Source organism: Onychostoma macrolepis, chromosome 06 (genome assembly GCF_012432095.1).
Source record: "Onychostoma macrolepis isolate SWU-2019 chromosome 06, ASM1243209v1, whole genome shotgun sequence".
In the NCBI taxonomy this organism is placed as follows: Eukaryota; Metazoa; Chordata; class Actinopteri; order Cypriniformes; family Cyprinidae; genus Onychostoma; species Onychostoma macrolepis.
Window position 1 is genome coordinate 33493693 of NC_081160.1, and position 17385 is coordinate 33511077.

Here is a 17385-nt window from a genome sequence, read left to right on the forward strand (position 1 = left end):
AAAGCAGAGTCATAGTCCAAAACAATAAAATAACAGAATCAGTGATGCAAACTTCATCAAATATGAGACGAAGACAGCGGTGTCGGTATTTAGATTCAGATTCATGTACATTAAATCAGCACTTGATTCTTGGTAAACATACCATGTTTTATTTCGTGACTGAACGATCGGCCTCTTTTGGAGAAATTAGACGTGATTTTGAGTGTTTGCAGAAGACAAAAACCATTATAAATGTTCATACCATATTCAGTTTCTCTGCGTGATCATAAAGAACAATGACATGAATTCATGTCACAGTAAGTGTTCAGTGTTTAACTCGAGTTCACAGTAGAATAAACAGCTGATTTTGTTGTTAAGTGTGTATTTTTCTGATTTGATGTTTTTTCCTCAGATAACCGCAGTGCCGTGTTGAGCGTCTTGACGTCATGTGTTGGTTTAGTGAAAGATGCCTTGGAGGAGATGCAGCAGGTCAGAGATCATTTAGAACAGTCTCATGGCTAAATGATGTTGTTCATGTGATCTTCAAGTAAATTACATTATGTGGAAACATAGCTAGTGTTGATGAGAACTGCTGCTCTTCTCTCTTTAGGCTCTGGCTGAGGCTCAGGACCCGTTTGGGGACGTGCTGGATGATGATGATGATGATGAAGCAGACGCTCGTGGTAATCAGGACACGTACTGGTCAGAGTCGGACCGGCAGCTGATCGCTCAGTGCCAGGGTCTGATGAAGGCGTCCGGAGCGAGTCTGCGCAAACTCTCCTCCGCCGTCAGAAACAACGGCAGACTGGACAGAGAAGAGAACATCGCGCAGCTAGACGACCTCGCGGACGCCGCGAAAGAAATCAGTCCGAGGTGGGTCGATGAAAGAGTGGATATTTAAAGTGGCTTATTCTGTAAAATATCAAATGACTGAAAATGCTTTGTGACATTTAAGGAATGCATCTATTAGAGTTCTACACTAATTGAGGTGTTATTAAGTGTTATATTGAAGTGTTAACACAATGCCATTCATGGTGAAATGTTTTGAATGTTTTTAATCATTTAAATAATACACACTATCATTCAAAAGACTGGCGGTCAATAGAAGTTTTTTTTCTTAAAGAAATGACTGTTTTTATTCATCAAGGATGCATTAAATTGATCAAAAATAACAGTGAAGACATTTATAATGTTACAGTAGATTTCTATTTCAAATAAATGCTGTTCTTTTTAACTTTCTGTTCATCTGTGAATCCTGAAAAATAAAAGGTGTCACAGTTTCCACAAAAATATTGAACTGTTTTCAACATTGATAATAATCAGAAATGTTTGTTGAGCAGCAAATCAGCATATTAGAATGATTTCTGAAGATCATGTGACACTGAAGACTGCAGTAATGATGCTGAAAATACAGCTGCACATCACAGAAATAAATTACAGTTTAACACATATTCACATAGAAAACAGCTGTTTTACACTGTAATAATATTTCAAAATATTTCTGTATTTTTGATCAAATAAACACAGCCCGAAGAGACTTTTGAATGGTAGTCGTATAAACATTGTTAAAGTTATCGCATTGTTTTATTTATGTGTATTTAACACTGATAATTTTTAACCTCAGTGAGGACATTGCATAGATCAGGTTAATGATGTTTTATCAGCTAACCAACCCATCACAGAAACGTGCAGAAAAAACATCTTCTGGCTGATTTATAAGCCTGTTTATCTAGTGAGGAGCAGTCAAATGTCCTCAAAGTCTTTCACAATAGAAGTGAGGACATTTGGTCCAAAACAAGTATAAACAAACACACTCACACTTTCTCCATGTCATTAAAACCATGCCACACCAAACATCACCACCCAGCCAAACCTTCTTCATATCAGTGTCTGATGATAATGACGGTTGTGTTGTGTGTCGTTAGCGTTGATGACCTCGCCCTCAGTCTCTACCCCCCCGTGGAGCGGTCGGCCGTCGAGATGAACGTGAGTCTGTATCACACACACGGGACGAGTTCAGACGAGCCCCTCGCTCTCTGGACCAATCCCAGCATGACGTGATTCCTCTGTCACAGTGTTATGAACGGCATCACCAGGTGTGCCAGGTCATTAGTCACGAGGAACAGGTGAGTCGTGGGCGTCTGGTTTAATCCGAGATCAGGCGTTTGGATCTACTTCGGGAAACGCTCCGAAGATCATGACTGAACTAGTGCATTACAGGCCAACATTTGCTCTCTGATATTCATTTCCAAAAGCATTTTTTATACAGTTTTTTTTACAATCACTAGGGACACATTTCTCAACACTAAAGTCTTCACACAGTTCCCTAACCATCTTTCAACTCGACACAGCAGTTCATTTCACATTCAAAGTGCACTAAAACTACCAAAACACTTCATTAATGCCTCAAATCATGTCATTCTTTCATAACACTAGCGACATAACATTTCTTTACAAAATAAGAATGATACTCTACTGTTTATAATTCACTGCAGTATATGTTACATACTCTGTGTTTACATTACAGTACAGAATTATTCCTAAGTTTTCCGCTTTTGTATAGATGCTAATGAAAGTGAAAGACATGCAGCTGCTTTGATAGTATTTGATTTTTAACATATTACTGTAAAAATGTTGCAAATTTCTGTCTTATTCATTTTTGTACCGTGCTAGGTTTTGAACTTAAGTTTTGAAAACAGCATGTAAACGTGCAAATTGTCTTGTACAGTACAGAAAGTTTTGGAGGTGTTTGTGTCGAAGTGAGAAAAGAATTGATGTAATTTAAAAGATGTTTTCAATGAATGCATTTTGTGCCAAAGCAATGATAAATGATGCACAGTTTAGCCGCAGACACTGATGTTGTGCTCGCTGTGAGAAGAGTTCTGGAATGTGTCCTCGCGATCATAAAAAACTGGAAGTACCTTATTAAATTTATCTGTATTGTTTTTTTATATCAGATACTAAAACTTGCATGTGCAGCTTTAAACAGTCTATATAATGCTGCTCGTGCGCATGTATGTACAGGAAAAATGGCGTAATATTAATAGCCTATAATTAAAAAAACAAGAACTCAAAGGATGAGGCTGCAATATCATGACAAAATCATTACTGTTGATTATTGCTCTTGATTATTGTATTATTGAAACTTTTTTGTGGGGAAGAAGCATATTCTGACAGACTAAATGTTCTAAGAACTGTTTATGAATTAGTTGATCGCTTTTTACAGATTAGAAAATCTAGACTTTTTATATTTTTTATTTTAGTAGCATGAAAAACAAAATGGTTATTCAAACAGAATAAATTACATAAAGCACTTAAAGAAAGAACACTAAAGTGTCTGATGCACAGGTGTGGATCTGATTAGTTATAACGCTCAACACTGAGATGTGCATGAAAGAAAGAAATATGATGCAACACGAAGATCTGCTGAAAATATGACCTCATTAATGTCCTATTTTGCTTTAAATCAAACACTTTTAAGACAAACCCTGTGAGTGTGTGTGTGTGTGTGTGTGTGTGTGTGTGTGTGTGTGTGAGAGTGTGTGTGTGTGTGTGAGTGTGTGTGTGTGTGTGTGTGTGTGTGTGTGTGTGTGTGTGTGTTTTTGGCTGTAATAGTCTCCAGTGCTCACGAATGATGTGATTCTTCACTGTAGGTGTGTAAACTGGCGTGTGTGCTGAAGAAGGTGCTGGAGATCACCAGGTAAGACGCTGGTTTAGTCAGATAATCACTAGTCTGCCTGAACATGATAACTGAATGCTGTTAAAAAGAGAAAATGTTATAATTATTATTATTAGTGTTTTACACAGTCACGCATTTCCATTCCTTTCTTCCACCCTTCATCATGTTTCCCACATCATTCATGTCCCATATGCAAAAAAAGATCTATTTTTAAATATACAAAAATATATTTGCTAAAATGTTTCACTATATATATATATATATATATACTTCTTACCAGTGTATACTGCCAGTCTAAAGTTTGGGGTCAGTAAGGTTTTGAATGTTTTTGGAAGAAGTCTCTTCTGCTCATCAAGGCTGAATTTATTTGATGAAAAATACACTAAAACAGTGAAATATTATTAGAATTTAAAATAACTGTTTTCTATGTGAATATCTGTTAAACTGTAATTTATTTCTGTGATGCGCAGCTGTATTTTCAGCATCATTACTCCAGTCTTCAGTGTCACATGATCTTCAGAAATCATTCTAATATGCTGATTTATTATTAAAGTTGGAAATAGTTGTGCTGCTTAATATTTTTATGAACATGATACTTTTTTCAGGATTCTTTGATGAATAGAAAGTTGAAGAGAACAGCATTTATTCAAAATAGAAATTGTGTGAGACTCGAGACCACTGTATATATAATTATAGATTAGTGCTTGAGACTCACTGGCTGATGAAAATTCAGTGTTGCATCATAATAAATACCGTAATAAATTATATTTTAAAGTATATTTAAATGGAAAATGTTATTTTAAATTCCAATAGTATTTCACAATATTACTGGCTTTTTTCTGTATTTTAAAAATAAATATATATGGAGCCTTGATGAGCAGAAGAGATTACTTAAAAAAAAAAAAAAAAACATTAAATATAAAACAAACTTTTGAATGCCAAGGTGGCTATTTTTTATATTTTTGAAAATCTATTTTAAATATATATAAAAAATTTTTTTCTTTTTTTAAGACACATTTTGCTCTCCATATGTCTTCAAAGGCATTCATATTTGAAGAAAAAACATTTTGGTGTCTATAACACGTTTGAACACATAATGCACTTGAATAAAAATAAGTAATGAATTAAGCCTAAATGTGGACTACTGTAATGTGTTTTCTTGCCCCTGAAATACATTTCCATTTTCAGAAATATATTTCATTGAGCTTCACTGTTTATAACACACATTTTGGCCAGAAAGAATAGTGGTTTGAGAGGTTTGTCTTCTCCTCCTCATGCGATGGTGATGGTGTCTCAATCAGGTCCAGTCATGTCTGTGTGGAGGCTGATGTTTCCTGGGTGGAGTTTCTGAGCGGCGCCGTCGAGCACAACCTGGAGAAGATCCGATCCCTGCTGCGCCACTGCGGCTCGTAGCATTAAACCAGGATAAACCAGGTTCAGTGCTCTCATTCTTCTTGTAGAAGAACGTCACGCTGATGGATTTCAGACCGCAGAACGTGTTTCTATGGAGTCTGAACTTTGCCTGACTTCCCCAGATTTCCCAAAGCTATGAATCAATCTTTCTTTCTGAACAATGCTGCAATTCATGATGTTCACAGACGCTTGACCTCTGATATAATGACTTTATTTAGCAGTGCTGTCAAACTATTAATCGCGATTAATCACATATAAAAAGCTTTTGTTTGCATAATATATGTGTGTGTACTGTGTGTATTTATTATGTGTGTATATATATATATAAATACACACACACATTACATAAACAACTTTTATTTTGGATGCGATTAATCGTTTGATAGCACTAAATCTTTAGTGATGTTTTCACATTATTCATAACATCTGTTTATGCTCGTGATTCATGTAATCACTCAAAACCTCCTTTATTAAATCAACAGAGACTTTTTGCTTTAAATGTTTATTTATTTAATGTTTATTAAACACAGTTGACCAAATGAACTGTTTAGATGATGATTGTAAATCATCTGTGTGATGATGTTGGCTGGTGTTTGTGCAAATAAAAGCTGAAGTCGTGTAACGGTCTGATGGTTCTGGTTCTGGTTCTGGTTCTGGTTCTTCTATCGGCTGAAGCTGAGGAATCCCAGGCGTAACGTGGCGGGCCGCACGTTGATGTCCACGCTGGCTTTAATGTCTTTGAAGGTGCAGCTGTTGAAGTTAGCCACCAGTTTCTTGGGTCCGACTTTGTAGGGCTTGAAGGTCACCCTCAGCGTGATTCTCTTACCCGGGCCGAGCTCCACGGTGCTGCCGAACACAAACACTTCATCTGTTAACAACGCCTGAACAATCACTCGTGTAGAATTTAATTGATGTTCTCTAAATCAGGGTTTGTGAGTTTGATGAAAGGCTAATAGAATGCCTAATAATTTTACATGGGACAAAAAAAAAGTAACATTTAAATCATTTTAAATGAAAACCATCAAAATAAAACAATAATTAAATAATAAAATGGTCAAATTAAAATGAATATTCCTAAAACTTTTTAAAATGTATTAAATCATAATAATTTCAAAATAAAACACTTTAAAAATAAATTAAATAAGTTACTAAAAATGTTTAAATTTTTAAATACTAAAAATGTATTTATTAAATTAAAAGTAAATAACTTTAAAAAACAATTAAAATAAAACACTAGGAATAAAATCATAAAAATGTCAAATGAAAGTGAATCTTAAAACATTACTAAAATGTATTAAATTATAATCATTTCAAAATAAAACTTTAAAAATAAAAATAAATTAATTAGTGTCAATTGAAAATCTTTAAACACCTTACAAAAAATATAATAAATTATCATTTATTCAATTAAGTAAAGTAAATAACTGAATTAAAAAAGTACCTTCAAAATAAATAGAGGAAAAATTCAATTAAATCATCTGAAGAAAATGAAAATGAAAAAAGACCTTAACAAACAGATGATAAACAGACAGCGAGCGTGAGTTCAGTGAAGCTGGGACTCACTTGGATTGCTCTGTTTGTTTGAGCAGGCCGCTGCCGGTGAGCATGATGGAGCAGTTCCTGAGCGGCAGAGGCAGAGGATTCAGAAAAATCACCTCAGCGGTCATCTCACTGTCCTGCAGAGGAGTCCCGCTCACCTGAGACGAACACAAACACAGCGCTCACGGGTCACTGATCCGCGACTGACCAACTTGCTTCTAAAAGTAATGCGTTACTCCCTAAAAAAAGTAACTGATTACGTTAGTTACTTTTTATGGAAAGTAATGCATTACGTTACTTTTAAGCTACTTTTTAAATCTGGGCAGGGCTTGCTTGTTTGATTTTAATAAAAAAGTTCTTCACAAATATAAAAGCCCTTTCACACCAAAAGTGAAGTGAATGCGGCTCAGACTGAAGGAGATGTAGATTCACGTCTGTACAGTAGAGGACGCTCAAACTAATCACATGAAGAATACGACGCAGGAGAAGAAACTTCAACACTATTCAGCAATAACTAAAATCAAGTCATTTTTGCTTATTATTATGATTGAATTGGATCATCGAAGGTCAGCAGCAAAGACATTGCTTAATAAAATGGGATTAAATACATAAATTATATTTGTCTTATTTAATGTATTTAATAATTGCAGGTTTGTATAATATTCTGAGTTTGCATTTGACAGTTTTTATTGATTTTGAGGAGCACTGAATGTGTTTTTGTGCAGGTGAGATGTTGATATTTAGTCTAGAACTACAGTAAGATCATGTTCACACGTTTACTCCTGATTTCTCTCAACATGCAACAGTCACTCAATACATGAGAAACAGTAACTCCGATATTTCCTTCTAAATTAAAAAGTAATGCATTACTTTACTAGTTACTTTAAAAAAGTAATCTGATTACGTGACTGGCGTTACTTGTAATGTGTTACCCCCCCGACACTGCTGAGCAGCTCAGCCAATCAGCATCAGAGACTCACTGTGACGCTGAGCGTGGGACTGTGAGGAACCACGTCCTTCTCCGCCAGATAAACTGCATTCGGGTCGCTTTTATCCGTGCCGATCACAGAGACTTTGATGCAGTTGTTGTCCAGCAGTTTTGGTCCGTATGCGGTAAACGGCAGCGTGAAGGGAAGAGTTTGCTCTGAAACAAGCACACGAGTACATGAGTCTGTGCATCTGTGCTTCACATTAATGACTAAACACCAGACCGAGATGATTTCACCCAATGTTTGTGTAGTTAACTGCTGCGTGAATCTCAGAAAAACAACACAGCTTGGTTGGTAAAAGATAGCATATTGTGTTGTTACATTGTTTTTATAGAAATAAATGAAGTGTAGTATTAGGACCATTAAAATTTGAAATATTTACGTTACTATTTCACATTTGCATTGTGATCTTAAAATTACACTTCATTTTCTTTATATAAACTGTGTTTATATGATCATATTTATTTTAAAATTTTTATTAATAATTTTATTATTTAGTATTTATTTAAATTCTTTAATTAGTAATTTTATTATTATTGTTATTGAAATATTAACTTAAAACCTAAAAAAAAGTTTGTCTAAATGTAACATTACATTTTACACGAAGTCATCCGCTACAATGCATCTTAAATGTTTCACTTAATTCTCGCTATTGTCAATGATACGCGTTAGATTCTTACTGTAATGATTTTGTTCGTTAAAACAAATTAAATGCAGCACAACAAATACTATTTTTGCATTATAATCATGAGAATTTGGGAATTGAAAGTGTTCAGTTGTCATGAAAATAATGCAAAATATCCAAAATAATTCAAAATAGCTTCATTTTCTGTATGCAGAGTATTCTGGAGTGAAATATGTGGTATTCAGGGCTTGACATGAACTTTTCTGCTCACCAGCTACTGTGGCTAGTGTTTTTCCAAATTTACTAACCACTCAGCATTTTTGAGGATTTTGTTGTTGGGAAATTACATTTTATATGACTAATGACATTTTCCCTAACCGTATAAAATGCATGCCTCATCTTTCATATCAAATTCTTACATTTTATTAATAATTTCACTTAATAAGACACTATAGGGCTGTTACCAATCAAATGAAATCAGTATTAATAAAACTGATATTTCCACTGCAGTAGAAACAGAAACGGCTGAAGTGGCATTTATGCATTTAAACAAACAGTTTAATGAAGATGAAATGTAGCATGAATGCATTTACACTGCAAAATTATAATATAACAATGTTATGAGCTTAAAGCAGTTTTTTTAAATATACAAATATGAAATGTTGGGAAAAAATGCAAAGATAAGCTACTTTTAAATATGAAAGTAAACCAGCAGAAGTCTTAATGAGTGAGTCACTGAGTCGTTCATTCAAACGATTCGTTCAGATGGCTGATTCTTTCAAGAATAAAGCACGTACCTGTCTTTGTGAACGGACCACTGAATCATTGACTCAAATGATTAACTTAAAAATGCCAAATCATTCAGTAACGAAACACCGCTGTGTGTTGCTCAGAGATACTGCTTGTGATCTTTGTTTGAAGCTATCTTTGTTAACCAAATCGAGCAAACACAGTCGACATTGACAATATTGTACTAAAATGTATATTAACTCTTTAAAATCCATGTCAAATTTGCAATCGCGGTTTTCAGGTTAAACTTCACTCTCTTGGTCGTGTCGTGTTGCTTAACTAGGCTATATGTTATAAAAATCAAAACTTTTAGGGTTTTTTTAAGTTACATTTTTACTGTATGTTTCGTGCAGTTGCGTTCATTTGTTTTGATTTCTTCACGAGATTTTCACATACAGACTGGCTCGACCGTGTTCCTGTCAGTATTATGCATTATCAATCGCTAATCATTCGAGCTGAAAATTCGGTGCTTCCCTAATGAGATGTTTTAATCAGATTTAATCGGGCAAGTACCACAGGTACTAGTCCTGTACCTGTGTTGGGTTGCAGCTGTAGGTCTGCGGTGTGGCTCCAGACGTCAGCCGCTGGGTTCCCCGTGTATCTCATGACCTGAGCGCTCATCTTCAGCGTCAGAAGCTGGGCTTTGCTGCTGTCGCTCTTCAGAAGCAGCTTGAGACTGATATCGCCTCCGTTCAGCGGCGCTCCGTCCAGACTCACCTTCATCTGGATGTTTGGACGCAGCGGCGTCTGGCTCTCCTTCAGACCCGTCACGCGCTTCACTGCCTCGCTATACACCGCTCTCTCCTTCGCTGAGCCTGAGGAGCACAGCCACACACGCTCAGATGTGTGTGAATATGTGTGTGTGTGTGTGTGTGTGTGTGAGTGTGTGTGTGTGTGCGTTTTTGTGAAAAGTCAGGACATAGATGTGTATAATAACAAGGGTATGACAGGTATTACAAGGTGAAGGTGGCATCTCAGGACATTGACCCATGTCCCCACTTTTCAAAACGCTTATAAATCACTCAGAATGAGGTTTTTTTGGGGAAAGTTGAAATGCACAGTCTCCTGTAAGGGGTAGGTTTAGGTGTAGGGTTGGTGTAGGACAATAGCACATACAGTAAGTACAGTATAAAACCATTACGCCTATGGAGAGTCCCCACTTTTCACAAAAACGAATGTGTGTGTGTGTGTGTGTCTGTGTGTGTGAGTGATTGTGAGTGAGTGAGTGAGTGTGTGTGTGTGTGTGTGTGTGTGCGTGCGATTGTGAGTGTGTGTGTGTCTGTGTGTGTGTGAGTGATTGTGAGTGAGTGAGTGTGTGTGTGTGTGTGTGTGTGTGCGTGCGCGATTGTGAGTGTGTGTGTGTGTGTGTGTGTGTGTGAGTGATTGTGAGTGAGTGTGTGTGCGCGTGCGATTGTATGTGTGAGTGAGTATGTTTATGAGTAATTGTGAGTGTGTGAGTGTGTGTGTGTGTGTGTGTGTGTGAGTGAGTGTGTGTGAGTTTGTATGAGAGACTGACCCTCTGGGTGCTTGTACTGGTCAGTGATGTCCTGTCTGCTGTCACTGCCCACAGCTTTGGTGCTGATTTTCTGTCCGACAGTCTTCGTGTCTGAAAGGATCTTCTGCTTGGAGCCGTTGGCCATGACCAGCCACGTGATCTTGTCTGCATTGACCTCTCCGAACACGAAGGGCACTTCGTATTTGACATCCGTGTGACCCTCCAGGACGGCCTTGACCGGCGCTGGACCGCAGCAGTAAGTACCTGCACCAAATATAGAGAGATCATTTCTGTTAAACGCTTCGGTTTCCACTGAAGATTCACTCATGTAATGTACAGTGCTGGCTTTGATTTATTCTCTAAATCAGACTTTCCCAAACTGGGGAAAAAGTCAAATGTAAATATTTTTTAAAATAATACTATTATTTTATTTACTAATTAGTAATTATTTACTACTAATAAAAATGTGTGTGAATCTCTGATCTGAATGTAATATCTCTCATATGTGCTGTAGATGTGTATACCTGAGTTCCTCTCCTGCGGCGTCGGGTCCAGAACCTGCCAGCCGTCGTAGAACGAGTCCTGAGAGAGATCGGGACGCTTCATCCAGCCCTCCACCCAGACGTGGTAATTCCTGCAGAACATTCGTCGTGAATCTCTGGTTACAGTAACCACCATTACAACACGTGACGGCAGACTCACCAAACACTGTCCTTGTTCCGTTTGGGTCTCACACCGTAGTCGCCGAAGTATTCATCAACGACGAGGTTGTGGTCCGTGTCGTGAGCCGACTCAAAATTAGTGACGACGCGACACGGGATCCCCAGACATCTCAGCACTGCAGACGCACAACGAGCCATTACACTTCACTCAAGACATAAACTACGGGGTTGGTACTTAAATAAATGTTGACTAGAATAAAATATTAAATAAATAAATGAATAAATTCATATTTTCTTTAACCATAAACTACAGGTTTGGAACTTTAAATTAATGTTAAAAATATATATATTAAAACATAAACTACAGGTTTGGTATTCAAAATAAATGTTAATTAAATATACAATAAAATAAATAATATATAAATAAAATAAAATAAATATATAAACTATGTTTTGGCTATATGCCAAGGTCTTGTTTAGTCTGAATTGATGTACCAAAGTAACTAAAAATAAAAGTTAATAAAGATATATAGATATATTACATTTAAAAAATCTTAATAAATATGAAAAAAAAAAAAAAACAATAAAATGGCTAAAACTAATAATATAAAATTAAATATAAAATAAAAATGATAAGAGTATCTCAGTAATACTAAAACAACACTGTGCATAGTCTGTGTGTGTGTGTGTGTGTGTGTGTACCGGTGCACATGACCGCTGCAAACACCCAGCACTGTCCGAATTTGACGGGATGGCAGTCGTATTTGATCCATTGTCTCAGGATGTCCACGCTGCTGCTCCAGTTGGACGGAAGCGTGCCTCCGATGAACGTCCCGTCCCACTGACCCATCAGCACCCCCTTATCATCGTCTGAGTTGATCTGAACGCATCGAATATTGAATATTCAGCAGTTTCATCTGCATATGATAATGAGGGAGCTCTTTGCTTCACTGGTCCTAAATGAGCCCTCGATCAGATGTGAATGAGTTGCTGTGATGTGTATCAGTGTTGTGGTGCAGGTGAGGTGTTTTACCATGGCGCTGACCACTCGGCTGACGTAGATGGGGTTGCAGCGCGCTGAATAATCCTCTGGTGCATCTTTAAGACACTTGGGGTTCACATCCAGCAGCTTCAGACAGATGTCCAGGATATCCTCCTCAAACTGCAGGAAGCACAGACACCAGCTCAGACTCTGCTCACCGCTCAGTGTGTGTGTGTGTCTCTTCTGCTCTTCAAGGCTGTATTTATGCGATCAAAAATACAGAACAAACAGTAATATTGCGAAATATTATTGCAATTTCTAATATTGGTTTCCTATTTTAATATACTTTAAAATAGAATTTATTTCTGTGATGCACAGCTGTATTTTCAGCATCATTACTGCAGTCTTCAGCGTCACATGATCTTCAGAAATCATTCTAATATGCTGATTTATAATCAATGTTGAAACTGATAACTTAATAATATTTTTTGAAACCTGATACTTTTTTCTTTGATTCTTTGATGAATAAAAAGTAAAAAAGAACAGCATTTATTCAAAATAGAAATCTTTTCTAACAATGCAAGTCTTTACTATCACTTTTATCCATTTAACACATCCTGAATAAAAGCATTTATTTCTTAAAACAAAAAAAAAGATTTACCGACCCCAAATTTTTGAATAGTAGTGTATATTGTGACACAAAAATGTATATTTTGAATAAACACTGTCCTTTTTAACTTTTTATTTATCAAAGAATTCTGAAAAAGTATCACAGGAAAAAAGAATATGTTTCCAACATTGATTATAAATCAGCATATTAGAATGATTTCTGAAGATCACGTGACACTGAAGACTGCAGTAATGATCACAGAAATAAATTATATTTTAAAGTATATTAAAATGTAAAATTCTTATTTTAAATTGCAATGATATTTCACAAAGTTATAGTTTTTTCTGTATTTTTGATCAAATAGATGCAGCCTTGATGAGCAGAAGAAACTTTAACAATCTTACTGTTCACAAACTTTTGAACGGCAGTGTATATTCAAATGTTTTTATTTTTAAAAACATAATTGAAAAAGTTTAAAAAAATTTTTTTATCGAATTCACTTGTTTTTTTTTTTTTTTTTTTCAGTGCAAAAATACAACAGCAACCAATTTAAAACAGAAATCTGAATGAGAAGTCTTCACCTGACCGAAGTCCCAGCTGATGTTAGTGATGTACTCATCCACTCCCTTATAAACGATTCCCTGCTCGTTCATGACGAACTCCTGCCGCTCCGCTTCACTCGGCAGGAACACCCAGTCATCTGATGAGACGACAGTGAGACACAAGGGTTGGGTATTGTTTGAATTTCATCAATTCCAATTCCACATATCGATTCAGATTCTTAGCGATTCTCTTAGTCAAACATTTAGATATCAAACATATTTATTCCGTGTCTCTTTTTGCAAAACATTTAATTGCTGCAGAACACCATGAACAAAAATCAGCCGGCTGCATAAACACTGGACTCGATTGAGAGCTGTTTGTGTGCAAAATAGAGCCGTGTTTTTGAACGAATCTCTTGAATGAATGACTCAAAGACAAATACATTTTAACAGCCCCTTTTCACCACATAAAAAAAAAAAGATGCACACACAGGAATTGAGAGGCGGAATTGAAATCTTAATTTTACAACAAGTATCCGATTCTGGAATTGGGAAAAACAAGTGCACTTCTGTAATTTACTTAAAGTGCATTATTTTCAAGCACTAATTTTGTACTTAATATACTAAAAATTATTATTTAGTAAAGACACTGTGAATATGAACTAAAATGCACTTTTAACATACGATCTCTGTATTTAAAAAACGTATTTAGTTACCACTTGTAGTACCATCTTTCATACACTAGCACACTCAAGTGTACTACAAGTGGTGACTATAGTGGTGAGATAGTATGTTAAAAGTGCATTTTAGTTCATATTCATAGTTTCCCACAATAGCACAGTTGAGTACACTTAGATGATACATGTATATTATTATTATTAATTTTGTATATTAAGTAGTATAAAAATAGAGCACTTTAAGTACATAATGGAAGTGTACTTTTTTTTCACCGAGATCATCAGTACCTCTACACCAGGGGTTGAAGAGCACGGTTAGGGTGTTCACGTTCGAGCAGGATCCGCTCCTCACGCTCAGAGAGTACAGGCCGATGCAGGCGTCTGACGGACACAGAACGGACAGCGTGACGGCGGACGGAGAGCTGTTTAACACCCTCACACTCCAGCGTTTACCGATGCTCGAGCAGCGCTGCGTGACTGTGCTGCAGGACGAGAGCGTGCCCTTCTGTTCACACGCTCCAGGACCTGACAGAGACACACAAACTTACTGAGTTCATATACATGTACAGCAGGACTGGATAGTGTGAGAGGTTAAACTACCAATCAACAGTTTGACTGAAGTCTGTTCTGCTCACCAAGGCTGCATTTATTTGATCAAAAATGCAGTAAAAATGTGAAATATTATTAGAATGTAAAACAGCTGTTTTCTATGTGAATATGTGTTAAACTGTAATTTATTTCTGTGATGCGCAGCTGTATTTTCAGCATCATTACTGCAGTCTTCAGCGTCACATGATCTTCAGAAATCATTCTAATATGCTGATTTGCTGCTCGAGAAACATTTCTGATTATTATCAGTGTTGAACACAGTTCAATATTTTTGTGGAAACCGTGATACATTTTATTTTCCAGGATTCACAGATGAATAGAAAGTTCAAAAGAACAGCATTTATTTGAAATAGAAATATTTGGGTACATTATAAATGTCTTTACTGAGCAATTTAATGCATCCTTGATGAATAAACGTATTAAACGTAAAACGGTTTAAATTATTCATTTTCATTTGATTTAATTAAAATGAATGCATTTTTAGTAAGAGTTTTATTTTAATTGTTTTTATTTTAAGTTATTGACTTTTAATTTAAATTCTGATTCAAAACCTTTTTATTCAGTTTTTAAAGATTTGTTTTAATTTGACATTTTTAGTATTTAGTTTACTTTTTAGTAGGTTTTTCTTGGATTCTTTTATTTTGTAGGTCTTTACCTTTAATAAATTATAATGAAATAAAATTTAAGGATTATTTAGTATTATTTTTAATTCAGGATTTTTATGATTTAATTATTAGTATTTTGTTTTTATTTTAAAGTTGTTTACTTTTAATTTACTAAATTGATAATTGAATTAAGTATTTTATTTTGACTATTTTAAAATGATTTACTTCTAATAAATTGTGATTTAATATTTTCATAAGTTTTTTATGATTATTCATTTTAGTTTTATATTTTATTATTTAATAAATAATTACTAATTAGTAAATAAAATAATAGTATATAACTGTTTCAACATTGATAATAATCAGAAATGTTTGTTGAGCAGCAAATGAGTATATTAGAATGATTTCTGAAGATCATGTGACACTGAAGACTGCAGTAATGATGCTGAAAATACAGCTGCGCATCACAGAAATAAATTACAGTTTAACACATATTCACATAGAAAACAGCTGCTTTACATTCTAATAATATTTCACATTTTTTACTATATTTTTGATCAAATAAATGTTTGTGCTGTGTTTTTGTTACCTGTTGCAGCAGTGATCTCGATGTCGTTGTGATCTAAACGCTCGGCGCTCAGGATCAGACTGAAGGCTTGTCCTCGGCGGACGATCAGACGCTCCTCCGTGATTTCATTGGTGTGGTGCTCGGTGTTGTTCTTCACACACTGCAGATCCACGTTCATCGCAGCTGCTGGAAACACACGGTTACTTCACTAAACAACTAGTCCAGCAGGTTTATTTCTGATCCCTTCGCGATTAGATAAATGACATTGTGACACACAATCATATTTCATCAGAGCTAAAGATCAGGCGTGGTTGATCTGATGAATGAAGAGCAGTCAGATCAGAAACACTGATTTCACGATGTTCGGTTCAGAAGTTTCCACTGAGAATATAAGAGCTGGACAGATCAACTCTAAACTCACACAAACATCATCCACTGCTTCAGCAGAAATCATCTGAAGATGCATGAAGATCAACTGTACTATCAGAAATACTACTAAAGAGTAAAATCACATCTAATGGGAAACTCTGTGTAAAAGTCAGTCTAACTTATAGAGCACAGATCAATGACTATAACAGACTTAAAGGAAAGGTGTAGTTCAGTCTATCATAAATGATCCTAAACGTTTACTAGTGTGCTAATATTCACAGAAACTGTAAATCTGAATATAGATTTATAACTAGAAATCAGTTTGACTCACCCTGATCTTGGCTGGCAGAGTTCTTGCTCCTCAGATACTCACTCATGCTCGTCTCGTCAGATGTGTGTGTGTGTGTGTGTGTGTGAGGAGCTTTATAAGATGCCAAGCCCTGTTGCCTCCCATGAGACCAGAACGCTGAGCAATGAATCCACCCGATAGAAATCTGTCAGTTATTCATGCGTAACTCCTCCGGTGGTGTGGAAATACTGTAATCATCTCAGTTATGATGCTATTACATCACTGCTGTTGAATGGAAAATTAATTAACCTGAGAATAAAAGAGGAAAGAAATCAGTATTTCACTGGAATCAGTACAAACATGCTGACTCTTTACAATAAGGTGCTATTAGTTAACTTCACTTACTGATGTAACTAACAGTGAGTGATACATTTGTTACAGTTTGTTGTTAACAATGTAATGTCTGTTAAACAATACAAAACATCTGGAGAAGACAAAACCTTTAAAGTTTAGAGCTGTTTTGGACTGTTTTGGCATCTGTGCAGATTTCTCTCCTGATTCACACCAGAACACTTTTTCACTGCAGGAAGCGTTATTATGGATTATGGACTCATGTTTTAGTTATAAACGTCTTAGTGCTGGATTTGTTTCAGCTTTTGTCTACTCCAGATGTTAACTGATGGACTGGAGTGCTGTGGATTATTGTGATGTTTTTATCAGACTCTCATTCTGACGGCACCCATTCACTTTGCTGAGACACTGATGCAGAGACACATTTCTACAAACCTGATGAAGAAACACACTCATCCTGATCTCAGATGAACTGAGGACGAGCACATTTACAGGGTTTCCTTTAATTGTTGTTTATGAATTTCTCTGTTTTTCATTTCATTAAAATAAAACACAACATACAGTGATTATAAATAGAAAGCTGTGCAGACGGTTCACACAGGTTGTGAAGCAG

At 35.9% G+C, this 17385-nt stretch overlaps 2 protein-coding genes across 4 annotated transcripts in view; one reads left to right on the forward strand and one right to left on the reverse strand.

Moving 5' to 3' along the window:
• Positions 1-5698, forward strand: part of ccndbp1 (cyclin D-type binding-protein 1) — a 10043-nt gene extending 4345 nt beyond the window's left edge. The window contains exons 7-11 of the mRNA XM_058779433.1: positions 392-468; positions 590-852; positions 1905-1965; positions 3633-3679; positions 4960-5698. Coding sequence (XP_058635416.1) covers positions 392-468; positions 590-852; positions 1905-1965; positions 3633-3679; positions 4960-5071 — 560 coding nt within the window. The 3' untranslated portion in view covers positions 5072-5698. The remainder of the gene's footprint in view (positions 1-391; positions 469-589; positions 853-1904; positions 1966-3632; positions 3680-4959) is intronic.
• A 28-nt stretch (positions 5699-5726) lies between these two features.
• Positions 5727-17338, reverse strand: tgm8 (transglutaminase 8). Of its 3 annotated transcripts, XM_058779423.1 has the most exons (14): positions 17208-17338; positions 16464-16730; positions 15785-15949; positions 14270-14506; positions 13344-13462; positions 12204-12332; positions 11873-12050; positions 11211-11346; positions 11033-11142; positions 10530-10772; positions 9547-9828; positions 7591-7754; positions 6635-6768; positions 5727-5917 (listed from the first exon to the last, which is right to left on the reverse strand). In XM_058779423.1, the coding sequence occupies exons 2-14, from the start codon at positions 16507-16509 to the stop codon at positions 5734-5736; spliced, it is 2127 nt and encodes a 708-aa protein (XP_058635406.1). In that variant the 5' UTR covers positions 16510-16730; positions 17208-17338; the 3' UTR covers positions 5727-5733. The 3 variants fall into 3 exon arrangements, with proteins under 3 accessions (XP_058635406.1, XP_058635407.1, XP_058635405.1); XM_058779424.1 differs by lacking the exon at positions 17208-17338 and having other exon boundaries at positions 15785-15946; positions 16464-17153; XM_058779422.1 differs by lacking the exon at positions 17208-17338 and having other exon boundaries at positions 16464-17153.
• Between the last annotated feature and the right edge of the window lie 47 nt (positions 17339-17385).

What these genes read in the sequence shown, in the direction of transcription:
- tgm8 (XM_058779423.1), bottom strand. Translation starts at nt 16,509, where the DNA reads ATGAGTGAGTATCTGAGGAGCAAGAACTCTGCCAGCCAAGATCAGG. An exon ending in CGAGATCACTGCTGCAACAG is followed by an intron (nt 14,507 to 15,784) that starts GTAACAAAAACA and finishes TGTCTCTGTCAG; the next exon opens with GTCCTGGAGCGTGTGAACAG. An exon ending in GTCCCACGCTCAGCGTCACA is followed by an intron (nt 6,769 to 7,590) that starts GTGAGTCTCTGA and finishes TGTTCGTCTCAG; the next exon opens with GTGAGCGGGACTCCTCTGCA.